The sequence below is a fragment of the Erpetoichthys calabaricus genome, chromosome 16 (genome assembly GCF_900747795.2).
Source record: "Erpetoichthys calabaricus chromosome 16, fErpCal1.3, whole genome shotgun sequence".
Classification (NCBI taxonomy): domain Eukaryota; kingdom Metazoa; phylum Chordata; class Cladistia; order Polypteriformes; family Polypteridae; genus Erpetoichthys; species Erpetoichthys calabaricus.
This window is the reverse complement of record NC_041409.2, coordinates 65,625,143-65,651,651: the sequence shown is the minus strand read 5'-3', so window position 1 is coordinate 65,651,651 and position 26,509 is coordinate 65,625,143. Positions and strand designations below refer to the sequence as shown.

The following is a 26,509-nucleotide window of genomic DNA, read 5'->3' as shown; positions in this document are numbered from 1 at the left end:
TTACTTTGGTGCATCCAGAGCTATGCAAATGCCAGTGGCTATCATCTGCTCACTTAGGATCAACGTCAGTCACTTCAGTTATTTTTGTTGTATGCATACAATTACACTTGTGTGAAATTTGGATTTGTGAGGAGTTGGGACATAAAAGTTATAAAAAAAAATTTTGTACTTGTGTTCCCTGGATGTACAAATCTGCACATATCAGTTTCTACCAGTGAGTAAGGGATGACCACCTCCACATAAGGCGTCAGAACTGTAAACACTAGCTTCTCAGATTGAGACAATATAAACAGAATTATCATTTATTGTCAGGAAGATTTAGACTATTATTTCAGTATACACTCATATGCTCATATCGTGACTTTGCCTTAAACAATTATTTACTGTTCAGCTCCAGTTTAGCCACCTTTTAAACTTAATTTTCTTAATTTAGTTTTCATTTTTGATGGTTTTAAAAGTATTTTTATTCTCTTGCCTTTTGTTTGCATATTCTCACTTTATAAACAGTTCAGTATTAAACTTTGTTTTTATTTTATTTATTTTTTTTATATATTTTCTCCTCTCTTGCCTTTGTTTATGTGTATCAGCTTTCATGTTATGATTTGAAAACAAATGCATATTATTAGATATTGTTTATTTATGTTTGTGAAATGTACTGTTCAAACACCATAAACCTTTTGTTAACCTTTATTGAATTCTAATGAGACATATATATGTTCTTCTTCCTTACTGTCCTTTAATTTTTCTGAATATATTGTGTAACTGCCACTCAGGAATTCTCATCCTATTTTGATAAATATGTAATAAATATTGCATGGATACATTCATTCTTTTGTAATTGTTTTATTATTTAGTATTATGAATATTAAATTACACCATGATACTATAATACTATAATTATAATTATAATAAAATTTCTATGTGTGACCTGCTCTTTTGGTATTTTAATTATCCAGAGTTAATCATAGATAAAACTGGCTTTAACTGCAGTTACATATTTGTAACTGAAAGCTGCATCTCAGTCTCTCTCATACCATTAGAAAATGTGACATATACATTTTATCTGCTTTTATGACATTCTGGTAATAAATACCTTGTTCTGATTAACTTCAGTTTTAGCAAAAAGTAAAGCATGTTATTTTAGCAGCTGCATTCCATGTGGTCAGTAATATGTTCGATATTGATCATTAGAGGGGTCTGCCTCACGTAAGTTGTATCTGTCAAATGGATAAGTTCTGAAACTCTAAATCTTGGACTAGTAGGTTACACAATAGATGGACAAACGGAAGAAGAACTGTAACCCCCTTCTATCATGTGCAGAGAAGAAAAAACAGACATTGTTGTCTTACCTGGTTTCTTCTTTGGTATTTGGATTGTCATGTTATTACCCAGCAAGATATCTCGCTGTTATTTTCACACCTTCATTCAAACAGTTGCCACTCACAACTGTACAAAGCATGTATTTTATTCTCTGAACTCATAGTAAAATGTAATATAACTAGAAATCAGCTATAAAGAGCTGATTAAAACTATTTAATCAGCTTTAAAGAGTACCACTACCTTCACAATTTATAAATTTAATCCTTGACAGATTTTTTTAAACAGTTGTGATTCCCTCAATCCCACAGTGAAAGTTACATTATAAAATGGAAAAAAAGCAGATATTATATAAACATACCTGCATAACCAGGAAGGCTATGCTCATAAGGAGGACGATCAGGTCCACGTTCAAAATGTGGTCTCTCAAAACCAGGCCTGCCATAGTGATCCTTGTTCTCCCTGATTTCTCTGCCTTCTCGTTCTCGGTCTCTGCTATCCCTGCCATCCCTATCTCTGTACATTCCAGATCTAGAAGTAGAACCTGGAGGCAACCTGAACATAAATTCACAAATAAAAACTGGTAATGTAATCAGTGGTAAGACTAAATAAACATTTTTCAAAATTACAAGGGATAAAAATAAGCCTGTGTTGTGACCAATCAAATCCCAGTGCCACAAACTCTCTTATAATATATATACTGTGTCATGCACACATTTGGACACTCTTGCTTAAAATGTCTGTTACTGTGAATAGTTAAGTGAGCAGAAAGGCAAAGTTAAAAGATGACACATTTATTTAATATTATAAGCAAAATTACATTTTTAATTTCCATTATTCACAGGTACAAAAAGGTTTGGCCACCCAACATGGTCAATACTTAGCAACACCCCGTTTGGCAAGTATCTAAGCTTGTGAACAATTGTCTTAGCCAGCTTAAAGTCTTTCAATTCTTACTTGGGGTATTTTTGTCCATGTGTCATTGCAAAAGTCTTCTAATTCTGCAAGATTCGTGGGCTGTCCTGTATGCACTGCTCTTCTGAGATCTATCCACAGATTTTCAATGATGTTTACGTCAGGGGACTGTGAGGACCATGGCAAAACCATCAGCTTGCACCTCTTCAGGTATTCCATTGTAGATTTTGAGGTGTGTTTTTCAGCATTATCTTGTTGCAGGACCCATCATCTTTTTAACTTCAACTTTTTTTTTTTTTAACAGATGGTGTGAAGTTTGCTTCCAGAATTTGCTGGTATTTATTTGAATCCATTCTTCCTTCTACCAACGACATATTGCCTGTGCCACTGGCTGCAACAAAAGCCCAAAGCATGACCAATCCCACCCCCATGGTTAATAGTTGGAGACATGTTCTTTTCATGGAATTCAGCACCCTTTTTTCTCCAAACATACCTTTGCAATCTGGGCCAAACAGTTCTACAGTAATCCCTCCTCGATCGCGGGGGTTGCATTCCAGAACCCCCCGCGAAAGGTGAAAATCCGCGAAGTAGAAACCATATGTTTATATGGTTATTTTTATATTGTCATGCTTGGGTCACAGATTTGCACAGAAACACAGGAGGTTGTAGAGAGACAGGAACGTTATTCAAACACTGCAAACAAACATTTGTCTCTTTTTCAAAAGTTTAAACTGTGCTCCATAACAAGACAGAGATGACAGTTCTGTCTCACAATTAAAAGAATGCAAACATATCTTCCTCTTCAAAGGAGTGCGTGTCAGGAGCAGGGAATGTCAGAGAGAGAGAGAGAGAGAGAGAGAGATAAAAGCAAACAATCAGAAATCAATAGGGCTGTTTGGGCTTTTAAGTATGCAAAGCACCGCCGGACAACGCAGCTGCTAGGATGGGAGCAATATAAAGGTAGCCTTTCAGCATTTTTTTAGAGGAGTGTCCGTATCGTCTAGTGGTGCGAACAGCCACCCTGCTCACACCCCCTCCGTCAGGAGTAGAGAATGTCAGAGAGAGTGAGAGAGAGAGACACAGAGAAAAACAAACAATTAAAAATCAATACGTGCTGTTCGAGCTTTTAAGTATGCGAAGCACCATGCAGGAAGCATATCGCGTGACAAACCAGCTGCAAGAAAGGGAGCAACGTGAAGATAATCTTCCAGCATTTTTAGATGAGCGTCCGTATCGTCTAGGGGTGCGAATCGCATGACAAACCAGCTGCAAGAAAGGGAGCAACGTGAAGATAATCTTCCAGCATTTTTAGATGAGCGTCCATATCGTCTAGGGGTGCGAACAGCCCCCCTGCTCACACCCCCTCCTCAGGAGCAGAGAATGTCAGAGCAAGAGAGAGAATGGCAAACAATCAAAAATCAATACGTGCTGTTTGATCTTTTAAGTATGCAAAGCACCATGCAGGAAGCATATCGCTTGACAAAGCAGCCACATTTAAGCCCAGCAAGGAAGAGAGCAATGTGAAGGTAATCTTTCAGTGTTTTTTGAGGAGCGGCCGTATCTTCTAGGGGTGCGAACAGCCCCCGTGCTCACAATATATTTGAGGAGTTTTATTTAATAGGTAATACGCGCTGTGGTTGGGTAGCTTCTCAGCCATCTGCCAATAGCGTCCCTTGTATGAAATCAACTGGGCAAACCAACTGAGGAAGCATGTACCAGAAATTAAAAGACCCATTGTCCGCAGAAATCCGCGAAATAGCAAAAAATCCACAATATATATTTAAATATGCTTACATATAAAATCCGCGATAGAGTGAAGCCGCCAAAGTCGAAGCACGATATAGTGAGGGATTACTGTATTTTGATTTCATCAGTCCACAGGACTTCTTTCCAAAATTCATCAATCTTGTTTAGATGTTCATCTGCAAACTTCAGGTGCTGAATTTTGTGGTTAGGATGCAGGAAAGGCTTTCTTTTGTACCATGAAGGTCATATTTGTTTAGGTGTCACAGTAGAACAGTGCACCAGCACTACAGTGTCTTCTAAATCTTCCTAAAGGTCTTTGCAGTCAAATAGGGCTTTTGATTTGCCTTTCTAGCAATACAATAAGCATTTCTTTCAGAAAGTTTTCTTGGTCTTCCAGTCCTCAACTTGCCCTCCACCATTCCTGTTAACTGCCATTTCTTATTAACATTACAAACTGAGGAACCCGCTATCTGAAAATGCTTTGCTATCTTCTTGTAGCCTTCTCCTGCTTTGTGAGCACCAATAATTTTATCATTCAGAGTGCTAGGCAGCTGCTTAGAGGAGCCCATGGCTGCTAATTGCTGGGACAAGGGTTGAGGAGTAAGAGAAGTTATACAACTTTGCAATTTGCATCACCTGGGGTTTCTTACGATATCTGTGAACAAGCCAAAGTCCTAACAAGCTAATAAGTTCTGAGACTTTGGCAAAAGTTATCCTAGATCTCAAATATTTTTGGGTTCCCAAACTTTTGCATGGTGCTCCTTTCCTTTTTTCACCGTACAATTGTACAAAACACAAACAATACATTAATCTGGCAAAAAAATGCTTAAATAAAATGTGTCATCTTTAACTTTATGCCTTTTGATAATTAGTTAATCTTCTGCTCACTTAACTATTCACAGTAACAGACATTTTAAGCAAGGGTGCCCAAACCTTTGCATGCCACAGTATTACTATTACATTCAGACAGTAAAAGCTATAATATCTGACGTTAGTATCAATAATCAAAGCAAAAAAACAGAACATAGATGATGTGGTTGAATAAATCTCCAAACAGGTCTTTCACGGACAAACAATATTACCTTTTACTGCAAGGGCAAGAATCTGCTGCTATGTATTAAAGGCAAATGGTAAAGTGTATATAACTTGATAGAATAACTATGCATTTCATACATTAATAATTTCAGTTAAACTATTGAAATAAACAGTAAATTAAATCTAGGTAGTTCTTCTTTAAAGTATCACTTCTAAGCCAGAGATTCTATAAAATAACCTTCTGCTGTAAATTCTCCATTTTTTAACACTTAACTACTCACACTGTTGTATTTTGTACACCAGTCTCAGTTATTTTTGTCCAATGTCCTTTAACTCGAGATGTTCTTCTTGCAATGAGTTTTGACTGCAAAGTACATTCAACAACTGAAGTGAAATGTGATACATGTGCAAATTCTGCAGTGGATGTAAGTGTGACTGGAGAAAAATGAGCACTGGATAAGTGGATCAATTTACTTTCAGATAATCCTAGACTGTCATACTACCATGGTTTCCCCGAAAATAAGACCGGGTCTTATTAATTTTTGCTCCAAAAGATGCACTAGGGCTTATTTTCAGGGGATATCTTATATTTATTAATGTACAAAAATATACATTTATCCAAATACAGTCATGTCATCTTCTGGAACAGCGTCATAACTCTCCACATTACTCCAGCCGATTTTAGGATCCTCCAGGATCGATGTGCGTGCTTCGATGTTTGATAAATAGTTCGATGTGGTGAAGCAAAATGGCGACATACAAATGTATTCATGTTGCTTTTACACTCAACCATTACATATTCCCCAAAGTAATGACGCGATACATTTTAAAAGTCTTACATACCATCTTTTTTTTTTTTGCACCTTCACAATACCATCAAAATGTACGGCAGCATATTTGAGCCAGAGAGAAAAATAAATAAGGACATAATGAAAATGTCTATTTTGTGATTAAAGTGGAAATTTCGGCTTTAACCTCGATATGTCCACTTTAACCTTGAAGTTTATCATTAAAGCAAACCGTCATAAACATCATCTTAAACCCAACCCAGTTATTAAATCGCTATGCGCTTCTGGGGCTTCCTCCTGACCTGACAGCAGCGGCAAGCAGCAATTGATCGCCACACAGAACACATTACGTTTATAATATTCCAGCTCTCTGCACATTTAGAATTCTTAGATTTATACTTGATATCACTTTCATGATGAAATGCATTAAAATATGTATGTTACATTTTACAGATACAGTGGAACCTTGGGTCACGGACAAACTTTTGCATCTGTTCATGACCACACACTCAGGTGACGAACAAGCCAGTTTCCCTTCCGGTTTGTATGCGCCGATGATTTCTGCACGTGTTCAGTCTCTCCCTGTGCAGCGAGCGAGCAAGAGAGAGAGCGCAAGAATGAGAGAGAGGGAGAGAGTGCGAGCAACAGACAGAGAGCGAGCAAGAGAGAGAGACAGCGAGCAAGAGAGCCCAAGCAGAAGTAGTAAACATTACAGAAGAAGTAAACAAACATTTAGTTTACTATTACACTGTGCATTCTATGGTATAATTAAATATTTCTGTGCTTAAAAATCTTTAAAAAAATATATATTTACATACAGCTCGTACGGTCCGAAACGGATTAATTGTATTTACATACAATCCTATGGGGGAAATTACTTCGGGAATGAATTACGGTCGTGACCCAAGGTTCCACTGTAATCGTTAACTTTGTTTAAATAATTAATACTGTGTGAGGGACAGCCGGTACGTCCCTGGAAAAGAAGAATGGAGGAAGGCAGCCTTTCCAGGGCACTACATCTCCTGGGATGCTAGGTGGCAGCTCCCCTGGACGGTAACAGTTCCCCGGATTCACTCAGGGCATCCTGGGACATGGAGTCCGTTTCCTCAGCCCAGTTGGGTGCCGCCTGGGGGAAATCACAAAGAACCTGGGGACTCCAATTGTTACGACAACCCGGAAGTACTTCAGAATCAAAGAGGACAGAAGCCCGCAGTACTTCCGGGCTACTTGAGAATGGATGATGTGGCGTTGAACCCGGGAGAAACACTTCCGGGTCATGGACTATTTAAAGGACTGGTGAAGACCAAGCAAGGAGAGCTGGAGTTGGGAGGTTGGGTGACTAAGCTGCTGGGAGTGGTGGATTGTGTTTATTGTATTATTGATTATTGATTTGTGAACTGTGGAGTATGTGGTGCTTTGTGCACTTTATTTGAAGAAATAATTAAAGAATTCTTCTTGGTGCTTTTACAAGTGTGTCTTGGACGTCTGTCTCGTGGGTTTAGCGGGGCAACAGCGCCTCTAGCGTTAATAGTTACACATATGGGGGTGGCACGGCGGCAGAGCGGTAGCGCTGCTGTCTCACAGGGAATCATGTCCCTTGTGATCCCTGCCTGGAGTTTGCATGTTTTCCTGGTGGGTTTCCACAGTGTGCTCAGTTTTCCATTCAAAGACATGAAGTTTTGGGAATTTGGTGACGCTAAAATGACGCCAGTGTATGTGTGTGCTTCTGTTCACCTTGGCCTTGCGCCGATGCTGCTGGAATGGGCGCATCCCCTAATTGATGGATGTAATAATTAAACATCCTTTTCAGAGATAGTGTGGCAAGGTGTCTTTGGAATTTAATGGATGTTTCGGGCACATGCGTCGCATCTCGAGAAGTATAAACCTGGCCTTAGGCACCTTACTTTTCAGCTGACAATCTTGACTAGGGCTTATTTTTGGGGTAGGGCTTATATTACAGAGCAGCCTGGAAATCATGATAGGTCTTATTTTCGGGGAAACACGATATTCAGTAATATGGTATTAAATTACATTAAAAACATGTACTATTTAAAATGATTGCAATATTTTATATTATAACCTCACAGCATGCACATAAACAGTCAATTTAACACTGGTGCATAAAATACACCTCACAAGTACTTATGAGATGAGAAATTATCCAAGTAGTTAAGGGTTAACAGAGAAAAACAAGCAAAAAATGTCAAAGCTACAGAAATAAAAAACAAACACAAACCTTTCTTCACGAAGGTGACGGTCCCTTTCATAGCGTTCTCTCTCATATTCTACAGGCTGCTTCTCTCTGTAACTATCTCGTTCTCGTTCCCTATCCCTGCTGTACTCTCTGTGTTGTAAGTACGGATCTGCACGTCGCTCATAAAATGAATCTCTTTCATAATGATCTCTTGGTATCAGTGGCTCTGAAATATAAAATTCAAGATTTAGTGAGAGAGTAATACACATTAACTCAATTTTAAAGAATTCTTATTAAAATACCTTTTACATTTGCATGATTGAAAACAGCAAGTCATAGTTTGGCATTGCAAGACAGATGAGGCTAACCTATTACACAGAAGAGGCCGGCTGTTTACTGGCTATTTAGAGTTCTTATTTATCTTGGCACAGATAAACAGTTTAACGATACTAAGCGTTCAAGGATGATGTCCAGTGTTATGTGGAGTTGAATGTTGTTGCCCCAGGTTCAAGTGGGGGACTCTTGTGTTGGAGTGCACTCTTGGTTTTTGTCACATGGTGTGCTGCCTTCCTCAGCTCTTTCTTTGCCTCTTTGCTGTGTCCTACAAAACGTCAGAGTCAAAAACTTTCATCTTCCACGCATAACAGTACAGGCACTCAAATTCCCCTCTTGAAGTAAGTCACTAGTACGGAGCTTGGTTTGGAAGGGTGAAACTTAGAGCTAGTTCAGAGCTCTAGCTCCAAGGCTCCATGGAGAATGGCTTCCAGGCCAAAGAAAGGTTGTAAGCTTTATTTTGTCAAAAGTGGGTGGCTTCTCACCACAAACAGAACAGATCATCAGCTTTCCGCTCCCCCAGACAGAAAAAATAATGTAGCTAGTTTTGAAGGAAGGTGTAACCTCTGCTGGTTGGATCAAAGTCAATTCCATTTACAGTTACAGTTACAAAGCCTTACTTTGTCTGTGACATATAGCAAGATTGCAGTTTGTGGTTACAAGCCTAAAACTAACGTCCATTTGGCTGCCTCTAGGAGTCTACGCAGATGTGTCAGCTCAAGTTTGATTTATACCTTTGTTAGCAGATGAAGTATAGAGCTGACCAAACAGTTCAGCCATTTACTTTACAATTCACTCAGGAATGCAGATGGGGGTCAAGGGTGCATCTGAATTTCTGTATCCCTGTTAAATCTGCTGTCTTAACAGGCCTTGAGTGCCACTAAAAGCCTAGTAAAATGGGCAATGCCCACTTTGTCCTAAAAGGGAGAGTGGCATCAACAGAGTTCTCTCTAAATGCCTGGCAGCTCATGTACTATCAGCTTTATTTATTGAAGATCAGCTTGATATAAAATTGTAACCAAAATTTGAGAACAATTTATAAAAAATTGTTTCTTTCAAATATTGGTGACTGTCACTGCTCAAAATTTAAAGTCACAGTAGCTGTAGGCATGATTATTGTTTACTAGAATGCTTTAAAAAATAACCAAGGCAAACAAAGTAATTCAACAAAAACCATTTAATTTTGGTAAACTACAGTGATCAAAATCAGATAACTGATAAAACTGCATAAGAAGCCTGCAGATGAAATTTGTCAATGCTTTTAGACAGTAACAGCTTTCAAAATTTAGTAGGAAATGTAGAGGCCATTGCATTCAATGACACTGGCACATCTGTCCCCACAGGACATGACTAATTTCTTGCACTGCTCTCGCTTGATTTTGTTCCACTCAATGTCCAGCTAACATCTGGCTAACTGGCTTATGCTCGCAGGGATGGATCTGATACAAGTTGGCATTCACCTTGCCATTTAGCTGTATGAAGTGTGACTGCTGCTGCAAAAAACATACACCTACTGTGACACTTCCTCATCCCAACTTTGCTACTTTAACATACTTTGAGTTTGGTCTTTCCCCAATTTGACAGTGAACATAATGTTTCCCATCTGAACCAACTAAATGAAACTTGCTTTAATCACTGAAGTGAACTTTGGACCAGTTCTCCTCAGACTACACAACATGCAAATCAGCAAAGGCTAATCTTCCTTAACAACTTTCTTTAGGCCTTCAGTTCCAATTCTCTCAGATGATGAGACACTGTATGTCAAGACAAATTTCCGACCTGTTCAGCACTGAGTTGATGAGCAATTCCAGTAGTGGTGTTGAACCAATCCCCCATTGGGAGTCCCAGTATCATCCTTTTTTCTCGTGCACTCATTTATGTTGGTGACCGGCATTTTATCAGGACTTGAATGATTGTTTCTTTGTACTCCTTCAAAATTCAAGAAATTACATCCTGAGAACAACTAACCTCTCTTCCAATGGTTGAGATAGACATCCTATCAGCTTTCATCTGAACAACCTGAAATTGCTGCATTTAAGTTACCATAGAGTGGCTCGTCATCTAGCAAAATGCCTACCAGTGTTGACTTATCTGTTGGTGTTGCCTGGTATTTGAAGATACTGCCAGATTAGAATAATCTGTTAACTGGATCTCTTATTTTGATCGCTAACCTTCTTCAACTATATTGTTGAAATCTTTTGTTTTGTGATGTGGGATAGCTTTCACTGATTAAATATAATTACAACATGCCTCTTCTATTCATGGAGATTTTTTTTTGCTTTTTCTGTCCTCCTTGCCATCTGACCTTACTTTATTCTTTGTTACTTAGCATTGCCTAATCTTCTATTTCATATAAACTTTTCTTTCTTCATCTTGTAGAGCACTTCACCATTTGTATATAAATTAATGTTATTGTTGCTGTTGATGTCGAGACATCATTTAAATTGGATAAGCAGTGACTTTGTAAATTATAAAAATGTAATTTGTTCTTGAATTTTGATCGCTAGTATATAAAGACAATTCAAATTTCACCTAATAGCAGACATTGAGCATTTATGACGCTTGTACAGTTAGGTCCATAAATATTTGGACAGAGACAACTTTTTTCTAATTTTGGTTCTGTACATTACCACAATGAATTTTAAATGAAACAACTCAGATGCAGCTGAAGTGCAGACTTTCAGCTTTAATTCAGTGGGGTGAACAAAATGATTGCATAAAAATGTGAGGCAACTAAAGCATTTTTTTAACACAATCCTTCATTTCAGGGGCTCAAAAGTAATTGGACAATTGACTCAAAGGCTTTTTCATGGGCAGGTGTGGGAAGTCTGTCGTTATGTCATTATCAATTAAGCAGATAAAAGGCCTGGAGTTGATTTGAGGTGTGGTGCTTGCATGTGGAAGATTTTGCTGTGAACAGACAACATGCGGTCAAAGGATCTCTCCATGCAGGTGAAAGAAGCCATCCTTAAGCTGCAAAAACAGAAAAAACCCATCCGAGAAATTCCTACAATATTACGAGTGGCAAAATGTACAGTTTGGTACATCCTGAGGAAAAAAAGCAAGTACTGGTGAACTCAGCAATGCAAAAAGACCTGGACGTCCACAGAAGACAACAGTGGTGGATGATCGCAGAATCATTTCCATGGTGAAGAGAAACCCCTTCACAATAGCCAACCAAGTGAACAACACTCTCCAGGGGGTAGGCGTATCAATATCCAAGTCTACCATAAAGAGAAGACTGCACGAAAGTAAATACAGAGGGTGCACTGCAAGGTGCAAGCCACTCATAAACCTCAAGAAATAGAAAGGCTAGATTGGACTTTGCTAAAGAACATCTAAAAATGCCAGCACAGTTCTGGAAAAATATTCTTTGGATAGATGAAACCAAGATTAACCTCTACCAGAATGACGGCAAGAAAAAAGTATGGAGAAGGCATGGAACAGCTCATTATCCAAAGCATACCACATCATCTGTAAAACACTGTGGAGGCAGCGTGATGGCTTGGGCATGCATGGCTACCAGTGGCATTGGGACACTAGTGTTTATTGATGATGTGACACAGGACAGAAGCAGCCGAATAAATTCTGAGGTGTTCAGAGACATACTGTCTGCTCAAATCCAGCTAAATGCAGTCAAACTGATTGGGCGGCGCTTCACGATACAGATGGACAATGACCCAAAACATACAGCCAAAGCAACCCAGGAGTTTATTAAAGCAAAGAAGTGGAAAATTCTTGAATGGCCAAGTCAGTCACCTGATCTTAACCCAATTGAGCATGCATTTCACTTGTTGAAGACTAAACATTGGACAGAAGGGCCCACAAACAAACAGCAACTGAAAGCCGCTGCAGTAAAGGCCTGGCAGAGCATTAAAAAGGAGGAAACCCAGCATCTGGTGATGTCCATGAGTTCAAGACTTCAGGCTGTCATTGCCAGCAAAGGGGTTTCAACCAAGTATTAGAAATGAACATTTTATTTCCAGTTATTTAATTTGTCCAATTTCTTTTGAGCTCCTGAAATGAAGGGATTGTGTTAAAAAAATGCTTTAGTTGCCTCACATTTTTATGCAATCGTTTTGTTCACCCCACTGAATTAAACCTGAAAGTTTGCACTTCAACTGCATCTTTGTTGTTTCATTTAAAATTCATTGTGGTAATGTACAGAACCAAAATTAGAAAAAAAATTGTCCAAATATTTATGGACCTAACTGTATATGCATTCAGCAGTTACTCTGACAACTGCCCATTTTTGGTATGGCTTGGACGATTGAAGCAAGCATTTGTCAGGCATTATAAACTCAACTCAGCTTTAAATTAATGAAAAGCTTATGTTTTACTAAAACAGAGGACATAAAGCACTTGATAACAGTATAACCAATCACTGGTTTATGGTCAACTAAATGGATATGCATTGGGGGGCAAAAAAAAAATACTCTTTGAAGTTGCGTGTTGTGATTTTTTTTTTTTACAGTTAAAAGGTAAAAAAGAATTTTCACCTTCTTGTTTTAGTCCTATTGCAACTATTGCAAACAGGTTTCATACAACAACTAATACGCTAAAATTATACTGAATCAATGGGCAAAAAAACAATAATAGGGTGAAATATTGCTACTTTACAGTCAAAAATACCACGGTACCCTCAAGTGGACTTTGGGGGCTTAGGTCTGAAATGGTTAATTTATTTCACAATATAAGGTAATTAAAAAATAGTTTGTGATAATAAATGTTAAAAATTGTAACATTGTAATTATAAATAAGACTAATGTTTATCTTTAGTATTTTATTCAAATGAAAAAAATATTTCTGTACATTCAATTTTAAATACCTTTCTCAAAAGATCGTTCCGGAGGTACTGGATCAGGTCTTAAAGTAATTCTTTCACCATAGGAGATATGTTCAACTTTAGCCGTGGCACCATCTTAAGTAAAAGAGAGGGAGCGAAAAGTATGGAAAAAAGGAGACAAATGTGATTTTTCTTGTTGTATAATTTACTCGGTAATCAGTGTGCTTAGAACATTGGCCAGGAATAACTTCTCACAATGATCAATTCATCAATAAGAACAAAGGAAAATAAAAGGAGAATATTCACAATTAACTGATGAAGCCAAGTTATACAAATGCATAATATTAACTATTAGGCAGAGGTGCTAGAGGTCTAAAAATATAAACAGCAGGATGAATACCGATATGCCACATATTTTGAAATTTACACATTTCAGCTAGCTTTCCAATTTCCGTTTAAAAAAATGCATACATACATACATACATATACACACACACATGTACATATACTTACATACATACATATATATATACACAGTAATCCCTCCTCTATCGCTGGGGTTGAGTTCCAGACCCCCCCACGAAAGGTGAAAATCCGCAAAGTAGAAACCATATGTTTATATGGTTATTTTTATATTGTCATGCTTGGGTCACAGATTTGCACAGAAACACAGGAGGTTGTAGAGAGACAGGAACTTTATTCAAACACTGCAAACAAACATTTGTCTCTTTTTCAAAAATTTAAACTGTGCTCCATGACAAGACAGAGATGACAGTTCCGTCTCACAATTAAAAGAATGCAAACATATCTTCCTCTTCAAAGGAGTGCGCGTCAGGAGCAGAGAATGTCAGAGAGAGAGAGAGAGAAAAAAGCAAACAAAAATCAATAGGGCTGTTTGGCTTTTAAGTATTCGAAGCACCGTGCGGGAAGCATGTCGCTTGACAAAGCAGCTGCACAAAAGGGAGCAACGTGAAGGTAATCTTTCAGCATTTTTAGACGAGCGTCCGTATCGTCTAGGGGTGCGAACAGCCCCCCTGCTCACACCCCCTCTGTCAGGAGCAGAGAATGTCAGAGCAAGAGGAGAGAAAAGCAAACAATCAAAAATCAATACGTGCTGTTTGATCTTTTAAGTATGCAAAGCACAGTGTGGGAAGCATATCGCTTGACAAATCAGCCATATGTAAGCCCAGCAAGGAAGACAGCAATGTGAAGGTAATCTTTCAGCGTTTTTTGAGGAGCGGCCGTATCTTCTGGGGTGCGAACATCCCCCATGCTCACAATACATTTGAGGAGTTTTATTTAATACGTAATACGCTCTCTGGTTGGGTAGCTTCTCAGCCATCTGCCAATAGCGTCCCTTGTATGAAATCAACTGGGCAAACCAACTGAGGAAGCATGTACCAGAAATTAAAAGACCCATTGTCCGCAGAAATCCGCGATATTTATTTAAATATGCTTACATATAAAATCCGCGATAGAGTGAAGCCGCGAAAGTCGAAGCGCGATATAGCGAGGGATTACTGTATACATATACATACATACATATACACATATACATTCATACATATATACACATACACATATATACATACATACATATACACATATACATACACACATATATACATATACACATATACATACACACATATATATACACATCTTAATACATAATTCGCCTGCCTCCTCACTCATGTCCGTCCGAAGCCGAATGCGCAGTCGCCTTCTGCGCACGTCCGAAGCATAAGTATTCACAGCCTTTGCCATGAAGCTCGAAATTGAGCTCTGGTGCATCCTGTTTTCCCTGATCATCCTTGAGATGTTTCTGCAGCTTAATTGGAGTCCACCTGTGGTAAATTCAGTTGACTGGACATGATTTGGAAAGGCACACACCTGTCTATATAAGGTCCCACAGTTGACAGTTCATGTCAGAGCACAAACCAAGCATGAAGTCAAAGGAATTGTCTGTAGACCTCCGAGACAGGATTTTCTCGAGGCACAAATCTGGGGAAGGTTACAGAAAAATTTCTGCTGCTTTGAAGGTCCCAATGAGCACAGTGGCCTCCATCATCCGTAAGTGGAAGAAGTTCGAAACCACCAGGACTCTTCCTAGAGCTGGCCGGCCATCTAAACTGTTAGATCGGGGGAGAAGGGCCTTAGTCAGGGAGGTGACCAAGAACCCGATGGTCACTCTGTCAGAGCTCCAGAGGTCCTCTGTGGAGAGAGGAGAACCTTCCAGAAGGACAACCATCTCTGCAGCAATCCACCAATCAGGCCTGTATGGTAAAGTGGCCAGACGGAAGCCACTCTTTAGTAAAAGGCACATGGCAGCCCACCTGGAGTTTGCCAAAAGGCACCTGAAGGACTCTTAGACTATGAGAAAGAAAATTCTCTGGTCTGATGAGACAAAGATTGAACTCTTTGGTGTGAATGCCAGGTGTCACGTTTGGAAGAAATCAGGCACCGCTCATCACCAGGCCAATACCATCCCTACAGTGAAGCATGGTGGTGGCAGCATCATGCTGTGGGGATGTTTTTCAGCAGCAGAGACTGGGAGACTAGTCAGGATAAAGGGGAAGATGACTGCAGCAATGTACAGAGACATCCTGGATGAAAACCTGCTCCAGAGCGCTCTTGACCTCAGACTGGGGCGACGATTCATCTTTCAGCAGGACAACGACCCTAAGCACACGGCCAAGATATCAAAGGAGTGGCTTCAGGGCAACTCTGTGAATGTCCTTGAGTGGCCCAGCCAGAGCACAGACTTGAATCCGATTGAACATCTCCGGAGAGATCCTAAAATGGCTGTGCACCGACGCTTCCCATCCAACCTGATGGAGCTTGAGAGGTGCTGCAAAGAGGAATGGGCGAAACTGGCCAAGGATAGGTGTGCCAAGCTTGTGGTATCATATTCAAAACGACTTGAGGCTGTAATTGCTTCCAAAGGTGCATCGACTAAGTATTGAGCAAAGGCTGTGAATATTTATGTACATGTGATTTCTCAGTTTTTTTATTTTTAATAAATTTGCAAAAACCTCAAGTAAATTTTTTTTCACGTTGTCATTATGGGGTGTTGTGTGTAGAATTCTGAGGAAAAAAATGAATTTAATCCATTTTGGAATAAGGCTGTAACATAACAAAATGTGGAAAAAGTGATGCGCTGTGAATACTTTCCGGATGCACTGTACATACATATATACACATACATACACACATACATACATATATACACATACATACATATACACACACACATATACATATACACACACACACACACACACACACACACGTGTGCCTACCTTTTGATTACCAGTCAGCAGTTCTTACCGCTGTACCATCAAAGCGGTCGTATACAAGACGTGTCAATGTCGCACCCCAACGTGGGTTCTTTTTCTGCAGTTATATTCTTGAATAAAAGTGCACTTTGTTTTGTTATACTTGTACCTTTTGTTAAAGTGTTTATTTGATATTCCGACTTCAGGCTTCACACATTATACACTTCATGTCTACATTTTCCCAATTATTACTAAAACATGAAAAACATTTGTTTTAACGATGTGTTTACATAGATTGTTGTAGACATGGAACACACATGAAATGCATGTGTTCCAAATACCAATATAGTATTTACTCTATACAACTCTAAGCAACTGACACGCAAGTAAACAGACTTGAGCTGAGAAAACTTTGTGCCCCTTTTGTGGTGGTGGGGGGATGTGATAGCAGGCTGCTTGCTCCTTATCGACACATTTACAAGACAAAAGACACTGATGGAGAGGTGTGAAGGGATTTGAGATGGGCTGGGTTTACGAGTTTTTTCGTAAGTTTTGGTAATTCTAGTGTTAAAAGGAGGAAAATAACCCCAAAAAAATAAAGGAAAGTTTTGCAGTCATTACAGAACAAGTTAACTCCACAAAGACAGTCAATGACTTCTTTTTCAGAACAAACTGGAAAATGTCAACTGCCACATTACTAATGCACATATTTTATAGTTTTTCTAACAATAAAAAAGACTGGGAGAAGAGTTCTCCTGCTCCAGCTGAATAGCCAAAAGCTAATTAAAAAAAGCTAAATACAATACAATTTATTTTTACATAGCCCAAAATCACACAAGAAGTGACGCAATGGGCTTTAACAGGTCCTGTCTCTTGACAGCCCCCCAGCCTTGACTCTCTAAGAAGACAAGGGAAAAACTCCCAAAAAAAACCCTTGTAGGGAAAAAATGAAAGAAATCTTGGGAAAGGCAGTTCAAAAAGAGACCCCTTTCCAGGTAGGTTGGGTATGCAGTGGGTGTCAAAAAGAAGGGGGTCAATACAATACAATACAATACAACACACAGAACAGAACATCCATCCATCCATCCATCCATTTTCCAACCCGCTGAATCCGAACACAGGGTCACGGGGGTCTGCTGGAGCCAATCCCAGCCAACACAGGGCACAAGGCAGGAAACAATCCTGGGCAGGGTGCCAACCCACCGCAGGACACACACAAACACACCCACACACCAAGCACACACTAGGGCCAATTTAGAATCGCCAATCCACCTAACCTGCATGTCTTTGGACTGTGGGAGGAAACCAGAACAGAACAAATAAATGGAAAGAATACCATAGTATTACTGTGTTAGAAATTTCTGTTCTTTCGTTTTTTTTATTTAATATACAACCAATGATTTTTTTGAGGAAAAAAAAATTGCTTACCTCGACCATGTCCATAATCTACAGTTTTAGGAATAACTGGGGGCTTGCTATGAGGTGGAACAGGCTCAGAACCAGAAAGACCAAAGTTATGATCTGGGCCTGGTGAACTGTTGCCCACATCCCACTGATTATGCAATTGTCCACCTCCCCAGTGTTGTTCCTCAGAAAAGGACTGGGCAGCATTAGGAAGAATTGCATCATTTGTGGAAAAGACTTTTGACTGAAAAAGAAAAAAATTGGCAGCATTCACAAATTTTTTTAAATAGGTTGGATGAAGATTTAAAAAAATAATACCATATAAAACTTACAGGAAAACATTTGGTCGTATTCTGCAGTGACTATAAACTCATTATTAACATATACATTTAGCGAAAAATGTTTAAGGCTTAGAATTGAAGATGAAATACATTCACATTCATTATCTCTAAATGATCACTGACACTTTACAAACGGTTCTCAAATAAATAGGCATAATATAACATGCAGATTAGACATATCCATCAATTTGCTAAAAACTGGCTTTTCTTGGACAAAATGTGAATAAAAATCAATCACTCATGAAAGCAGTTTTGAATATATTACATTAAAGGTAAAACAACAATATTGGTTATAACTATTATGCTTAAGAAACATTATTTCATGGTCATTAAAAAATTAAGACACTTTGCATAATTAGGCAAATGACTATTTTACCTTTGTGGTAAAATAGATTCCAAAAACAGGATGATCATGATTAAACCAATTCCACTAGTTATTTCTTTTACCTGTAAATTATCTGGAGGCATATCAAATCCTAACATTCCAGCTGCAACGGGCTCTGCATGTGAGAATTGGGCATTAGTATCACTAGGTCCATACTCATTATGAACTTGAAATTGCTCCTGACGTTCTCTGTAACACAGGAAAGAAAAAAAAATATCACCTATGCATTATCTTATAATTTGACAAGCATTAAAGGGTTACAGATTTGACATTAATTTAGCCCTTCTCTGCAATAGTTCCCTTTCCACTTCTAAAACTTAGCCAAGATCATGTCCAGGAGTTACACTGGTCTGCTGTCTTATTGCCCAGAAATTTTTAATAGAACACACTAGCTGGTGTTTGAAGTTTTTTATTCCTGCCTCAAAACCATAAATTCCAGGATATACGCAAAATTACAGTAATCCACATACCACTTCCAACAGAAAAATCTACATAAATCTAAATATAAAGTGAGAAATTAGTCAAAACAAATTCTTGAAGCAAAATAACTTAAACCTCAAATGCAAGTTCTACTTAAGAATGTTGGCCTTGATTAGTTGCCTTAGTCTGTTGGCTCATGTTTGTTAGTATTATTGTACACGACATTTAAAGAAACAACATTGCATTTATATGAAGGCCTGCATTTTAATCACAAAATCCAAATACTGTCTGACCTCCAAATCTATCGAGTTCTGCATCCAGAGACTCATCCAACAGCAGATCGAAAATATATTAAAAAAATCTATAAAATTCCAAAAAGCAAAACTTGAATTTGCCATGCGCAAAGTACTATGCTGAATCCATGCACATAAGAGGATGTGTAGGCATACCCTGCAGGATGCCAAGAAAACAAGGTGGTGGAGAGAGATGTCGACCCCTCCTCTTTCTTGCAGTGAGGCTCAGTAATTATCTTTCCACTGTTTAACCCACACAGAATCTGTTATGATTTTTACTTCATCTCTAGTCAAGTCTGATCAACATTTTGGCGCTGTCAAGACGTTGCTAGCAATAATGGCAAGACAAGGTCAGAGAACCTCACTAAACCATCCCATCAGTAGTAGTGATGGGTGGTATGTATAATGTGCAGGGACTTAACCAGAGCAAATTCAGGAGTGTAAAGTACTCTCTCTTAATGAGAACATTTTAAGCCTGGCATGTCTCGTACCAATGTGGGTCAGTAAGAACAAGTCGAGTATTGGCACAATAAAGCAGAAAGAAACAAATTAATGGAAGAGCTAGTGCTGCTTCAACTATTATAAGTAACCTAGAAATTATTTAAATTGTACAGGAGGACATGCACAAGTTATATGCAAACACTATGCCGTTTTATAAAAGGGAATTAGGCATCCACATATTTTTTATATTTGGGTGTCCTGGAACCAATCCCCCTTGGATACCAAGGATTGACTGCAATGTCAACTGAAATTAACCACAATGTTGATCGAATTTGTACTTAAACATTCTTAAACACCTCTCCTTACCTAAATTGACAACTGTTCACCATTGACAAAGGTTATTGCATTGTTGCGTGTTTGCTTTGTTGAGAAAAAATAGTGTAATATCATCCTATCTGCACCTATACACTTAGACGCCACAGTTGAGAGGCATACTTAGGACTCTGAGAATTACAAGTGCCAGGGTCTCCTGCTCCAGCTGAACAGGCAGCTGCCAAATTAACTGCGTACTTATGACCTAGCTTACCACAGACCTGTGCTTGCTGCTAGTTACATTCACTTATTCAGTTACTTTTCATTGCATGCCGTGGCAGATATTTACACAGCCAGAGTGTTGAAATTTTTTTTGTTTTTAATAAAAAATGACAAACGTTTTATGTTCTCATTCTTTATCTGTGGAACTGTTGTACCTTGAGACCTGCCTGCAACATTCTTATAATAATGGTGCATAATTAGTCATCGTGGAGACAATGAAAATGTAATTCTACTGAATATGCCCCTAGCAGTGAAAAGGAAATCATTTGCTTCATGTGGTCCTGCCCTTATAAGTGCAAATGCAGATTAAAGCTACAACTAGGGCTATGCAATATCATATTCATTGACAACAGTATCATCAACATTTTTAAGCAATAAAATTTACAAAGCATTAAAAGTTTTTCATGCAAGAAACCACCAATGCAACATAATGCGGCATCTACATCCTATTGTTCTAATTAATGGACCTTCAGTGCAACACACGGATAAATGCATCCGCATAACATCACTCAGGGAAAATGCAGAACTTAATGGTAAAGATAAACAGCCCAAGAGCACTTACAATAAAAAGCAAAGAAACTGCATGACACAGAGTGAGCATTCTCTTGAAAAAAAAAATAGCATGTGTCTTTAACTAAAAGTAACAACAAAAGTCAAACTGCTACTGCAACATACAAGTACAGGTCAAATAAGCGAATACCAAACTAACAATTTTTGGAATAACAAATGTTTTTTTGCGAGCCTCGACAACCATTCATACAACATCATGTTTTAACCGATTTTATTTTAACTAAATGTACATTTCAGTATAATGAAAGTTTTTTTGACTAAAAATGGCCGGCCGAAGATAATAATGCAAAGCAAAAAATACTTAATGAAGTGCCTACACTCTGCCAAGTATCGAGAACTCTGAAACAGGCTGTCTCTTTCTTGTTATACCAAAAGAAAGTGACAGTCTATTGTGGAATTTCCGGTCTCAGGCAGTCTTGGCGAGAGTGCAGATGCAACATCATACTAACAGCCGAATTCTAAGTCAGTGCTCCACTTAACGTCCATGTGGTTAGTTATGTCTTGTGCAGATACTGTACTGTTCTGTATACATACCTGTATTTCTATTCCATCTAATATCTCATTTTCAAATAAAATATTCTTGCACTTTAAGAAATGCAGTTTTTTATAGCGTAGAATAGAAAGTCTTTGCTGTCATTGTACAAGTACAATGAATATGTAAAACCTACATCTGTAAACAGTTATACAAGTATTGTGTCAAGCTTGGGTCATAGAGGTGCATGAGACAGGAAGGCGAGTCCAGGTTTCAAAGGAAAATACAGGTACTTTATCACTATATAGAGAAGGCAGGTACAGTCTCAATACTTCATTCAAAATTGGAGCTGTTACTTCAGCACTCAAGATAGGAGCTGTGACACGGCAATTGCTCTGCCTTTACTCCCATCTTCAGATTAGAACACTACCAGCAGCTCGGAATACTGCTGTGGCAGATCAGGAGAGTGAGAGGAAGAGTAGGTCAAAGCCCAGTGTTAAATCTTCTAAACATCATGCAACAAGCGCGTTACGCAGTAAGCCTGATCTTACAGAGGAGCACCAATTACTTTGCTCTTGGTTAACTGTTTACTAGACACAGCAAAGAAGCTATGGGGCTGTCCTTACATCGCTGCCGTTTGAGATGGTGAATCGTCGGCAACCCCAGTCATGATAATATACATGGGAATCAATCTGCATTTCAATCAGATGGGCACATAAAACAATACATGAAGTTTTTATATTTCTAGTAAAATATTAGGGTGTTTTACTGTGTTAGCCATTATGAATGTAGAGAAAAGCCAAGCAAAATGACACCTTTTATTGGCTAACTAAAAAGATTACAATATGCAAGCTTTCGAGGCCTGAACAGGGGGCCTGAGTTGCCTCGAAAGCTTGCATATTGTAATCTTTTTAGTTAGCCAATAAAAGGTGTCATTTTGCTTGGCTTTTCTCTAGTAAAACATTACAAACCTTGTATGCAAATGTGCACAAGAACATGCATGCAGTGATTTATAACTGGAAAACAGTTTTCAATGGTTTTGCTTGTAATGGTAATTGGCACCTTTACGTAAAGAAACAAAGAAAACAGTCTAAAATCTCTTTTCCTGACTTGCACTTTAGATATTTAACATGGGAATTCACAGTGCAGCTTTTTGGGAATAGTCAAGAATGAAAAGGAGAATGGCATGTATCCAGATAGTAATTTAAATTCTAAAATGGCTTTTGTAGTTTCAAAGTATCTTTTTCACTATAAGGACCAATGTTGCATTTCCTATAGAGTGCTATAAGAAGCTGCACGAAAGAAAGTTACGAACAGCTGAACAAACCAGCGTCTTATCGTTCTTTCATGCAGTGAATCCACCTACTACTAACGCTCCTGCTGCAATTTGACTCTTGAATTCAATTTCTAGCCTCTCTTGCACTACAACTATAAAGAGGCAGAAGAAGCAGATGATGCAGGAACTACTCAGCATATCCTTTACTACAATCTTTCCCTTTTCTATCACTCTCTCCCAAAATAAACACACCCTACAGATATGATGCCAACATCACCCCCCGCCCCCTTCTTTTCATTCTCAGTTTGGTAAATGTGATACTGAGGGTGAACAGATGTCATTGTCATCTTCCTGGACATGTACTATTTTTGTTACCTAAAATATCAATACAACTGACTTCCACAAATCTTCTATGCTGGTCAAGAATATTGTTTTTTTCATAATACAGACTATATAAACCAGTGTCATCTTACTTATTTTTTATATGTTCAATGCACTACTTACTGTTGTTTTGAACTAGTGCATAGCATAACTTACTGTACCGTGCACACTGCATAGATCACATTGGTTCAGAAAGTGAACTATTGAAATAAAGTTAACATTGGGGCTACATATTTCTGTATCCTTTTTCCATTGCGAAAGAGAAACAGCAATTGTAGTTAATTAAAAAGTTTGCTAAGAAGTTTAATCAAGACTAAGACGTAAAATTGGTTACATTTTTGAACAGAAAAAGAATAATCACATTAAAGTCAAGTGAAGTGACAAGTGTTAATTACTCAGCCTGTTAACAAAAAAAAATATTTGTCTCTGCTATCATGGCACCTTCCGAGAGGGTATTTAACGCAGAAAGAAAGACAGTAATGTGCCAGAGGTCAGTACTGAAGTCAGCATTAGAGGATATATTGGCTTTCTTGTCAAAGAACCTGAACCTATCATGTTTCAGCTGGATATTCTCTGCTTTGTTTGATCAAACAAAGAACATGCTTGTCGTTTTCAGAATTCGTAATTGATAAGGCATTTGTTTCCACAACACTTTCATTTATAGATCTAAAGTTAAAGTTACTGGCTTCATTGACAGGCATATTGCTTCTCATTTGACTGTTCATATTCAATGTGAGTATATGAAAGGTAATTTTTGGGAGTCTACTGATTACTTTTACAGTAATGAAAAAATAGGTAATTAAATTAAATCACTTTTAGTTAAAACTCTACAAAAAATAGAATTTAACTTAGCACCATGTCCAGGCATTCTTCCTCCCTAGTGCCCAATGCTTGCTGGGATAGACTACAACCTCCCCAAAACCCTGTTCAGAATAAGAGTGTTTAAAAATGGATGCATAGAATAAAAATTTCAGAGGTAATTTTAAATTTATTTCATATCATCATCCCATCATTCCAATATTGTTTTTGGAAAATTTCCTGGAACATTGTGACATAATTTTAAGGCCACCTCATCCACAACAATGTGACACCTGAAAAAGCATGTCAAAATTCATAAATAATTAGAAAATATGAAACTGAATCCTTTGAGCCCAAATTAGAAAAACTAGCGTACAACAAAATACAGTTAAAAAAATGTATAGCACATACATTGTGCAGCAGAAAACTATATAATAAGGTTTTCAAAAGCAGATAATGAGGTATAACAAACTACCTGATATAGACTTATATGAATGCTGTCCTGATTAATTATCCTTCTTTGTACATATTAGAACAACTACATTACAGTAAAGCTTAGAAAAACAGATGCTGAAAAAAAAAAAAAATCTTTTCAGAACAACCGATTTACTGAGCAACAATGGAGTCATCCGGTTTGAAAGCCATTGATTAAATTCAGCAGGTGATTAGAGCATTACTACAGCAAGCAAAAAACTAGTTTCATTCCACATAAAAGACGATTGAAAATAAATATATTCCTGATTTTCCCTTTATTATTACAATAGTTTTAAAAACAACATTTTAAATAACCATTTCAATGTCAGCAATGCTTTCCTGCTGGGATAGCACAGACAAACCCATAAGACACACAGACACTTGTGCTTTTATTAAGATGAATAATATATATTGTGGCAAGTTAGGCAGTGACTTCATTTTCTGTTGCTAGTTCAAATACAGAGAAAACACACTTCCATACATCTGGTACTTCCACAGTGTGGGATCAACTGCAGGCAGCTCTAGGCCGGAACACAAAGTTGCAAGTCTCACACTATTTCTCATGCTAGCAGAAACCTGGTATGCTCCACAATGTACTCTATATGGAGTTTACTGCCTGGTCAAGTTCCCTCTCCAGTAGATTGCTCACAAAGCTCGACAGCACTGATGGAGACACCTTTGCATTCTTTTAATTTCCAGGAAGAGATGATTGGAATCAAATGAGTGAAGTTCATTGCATTTGCAGTCTTACGTTAAATGGACTCTTATTTTGATATTTCAAGTTTTAAATTGTGTTTAAAAGGAACTTTCTGTGGATGTATGGATGAGATCTGCTCCAGCCAGGAGCAGATTTCGTAATATCCATTCTAATAGGAGCCCCAAAAATGAAATCTTCATCCTGCTGCTCCTTCCATTCCACCTTAACACTGTTTCTCTCCCCAACAAGTCAAACAGATGTTCCTAATTTTCTAACTGATCTTTCCAAAGATCTCTTTTCTTTCTAAACCTCCCGTTATCTCCTTTTGTTGACCAACTAAACTAAGCAAAATTCTCATTTAAAGCTCACTTCACAAAGGAGAGTCACATTCCTCACCAGAAACCTTGCAAGTGACACAGCGGCTCCTGTTACAGCTCAAATATATCACCAACAATACCCTTATGCCAAGTTCCTTTAACATTAAATTTACCAAACAAACAACAATCCACTTGCCAGTCTAAAATTTTATTTACAGCATTTATTGTAGAAAGTGTCTAACCATCTACATAGGTGAAACACAGAGACAACCAGAAGACCCTTTCTAGAAGCACTTTCAAGCTTTAAAAATCAAAGTCTCATATCCACACCGATTTCTCCGTTTGTTAGTTCACAGGGTTTCAAAGACACTTTTCAAAGAAAAACAGAACACTTGAGCTCATTCTCAGCCTGGAATTACTCATATTTCTCAAGGTTTTAATGACGAACTAATTCTTTAATCTCTGTTTTCATCCTCTTTAATGGCAGCTTTTCATCACATACTCTCATTTTCTCCTTTCATCTGCCCTGGCATGGTTTCCTCCTTTCCCTCCAATATTTTACCTGCTCTTTCCTGTTCACTGGCATGCCTGATACCCACTGATTTTCTCTCTCTCTCTCTCTCAGGTGGAAGCACGAGTGGAAGCACTGAGCATAGCAGTGAGCGGAAGCACCGAGCAGCGGCGTCTCCCACAGGCACGTAGCCCTTCACAAACACCCGAGCAAGTTCATCTGAAGTAAAGCCGGCAGCTGACCAGTAGAAATAACCGGCAGTGAGAAACTAAAGTCGATCGCTCAGCGGGTGGTGGAAACTTAAAGCCGACGGTCTCTGAAGCAGAAAGCACTTAAGTAACTACAGAAAATGGAGAAGATGACATCAATACTAAACATAAGTTCTATTTGCTCTCTGCCCGTTGAGGGCACATTTATATGTTGTGTGTCCTGCAGCATGTACAGTTCAGGTTTTCCGGCCGACATTGTAGACAGCTTCACCTGCCAAAAGTGTTTAGTTAATTTAGAGTTGGTCGGGAAAATACGCAAATTGGAGGACCACGTTAGGAATATGATAGCAATTAGGCAAACCGAAAATTGGATCGACTCGGTTTGTTTAGACAATTCAGCTACTTCTGATTCTGCTTCAGTCTCTCCAGGTCCCACTGTAGTCAGTGCACGGCCGAAGTCAGCAGCACCAATTCAGCCACAGGGCAAGTGGGTAACAGTAAGACGGGGATCTAAGTTTCCAAAATGTAGTCCCC

At 38.4% G+C, this 26,509-nt stretch overlaps 1 protein-coding gene across 4 annotated transcripts in view; it reads right to left on the bottom strand.

The window, feature by feature from the left end:
* Positions 1–26,509, bottom strand: part of ylpm1 (YLP motif containing 1) — a 139,963-nt gene that overhangs the window by 91,693 nt on the left and 21,761 nt on the right. For all 4 annotated transcript variants that reach the window (XR_003718576.2, XM_051920190.1, XM_051920191.1 and 1 more), the window contains exons 6-10: positions 18,585–18,711; positions 17,821–18,040; positions 13,157–13,249; positions 8,038–8,221; positions 1,679–1,872 (exon numbers count right to left, since the gene is read on the bottom strand). Coding sequence is in view for 3 of the 4 variants with exons in the window: in XM_051920190.1 (XP_051776150.1) it covers positions 1,679–1,872; positions 8,038–8,221; positions 13,157–13,249; positions 17,821–18,040; positions 18,585–18,711 (818 nt within the window). In the remaining variant the exon portion in view is untranslated. The remainder of the gene's footprint in view (positions 1–1,678; positions 1,873–8,037; positions 8,222–13,156; positions 13,250–17,820; positions 18,041–18,584; positions 18,712–26,509) is intronic.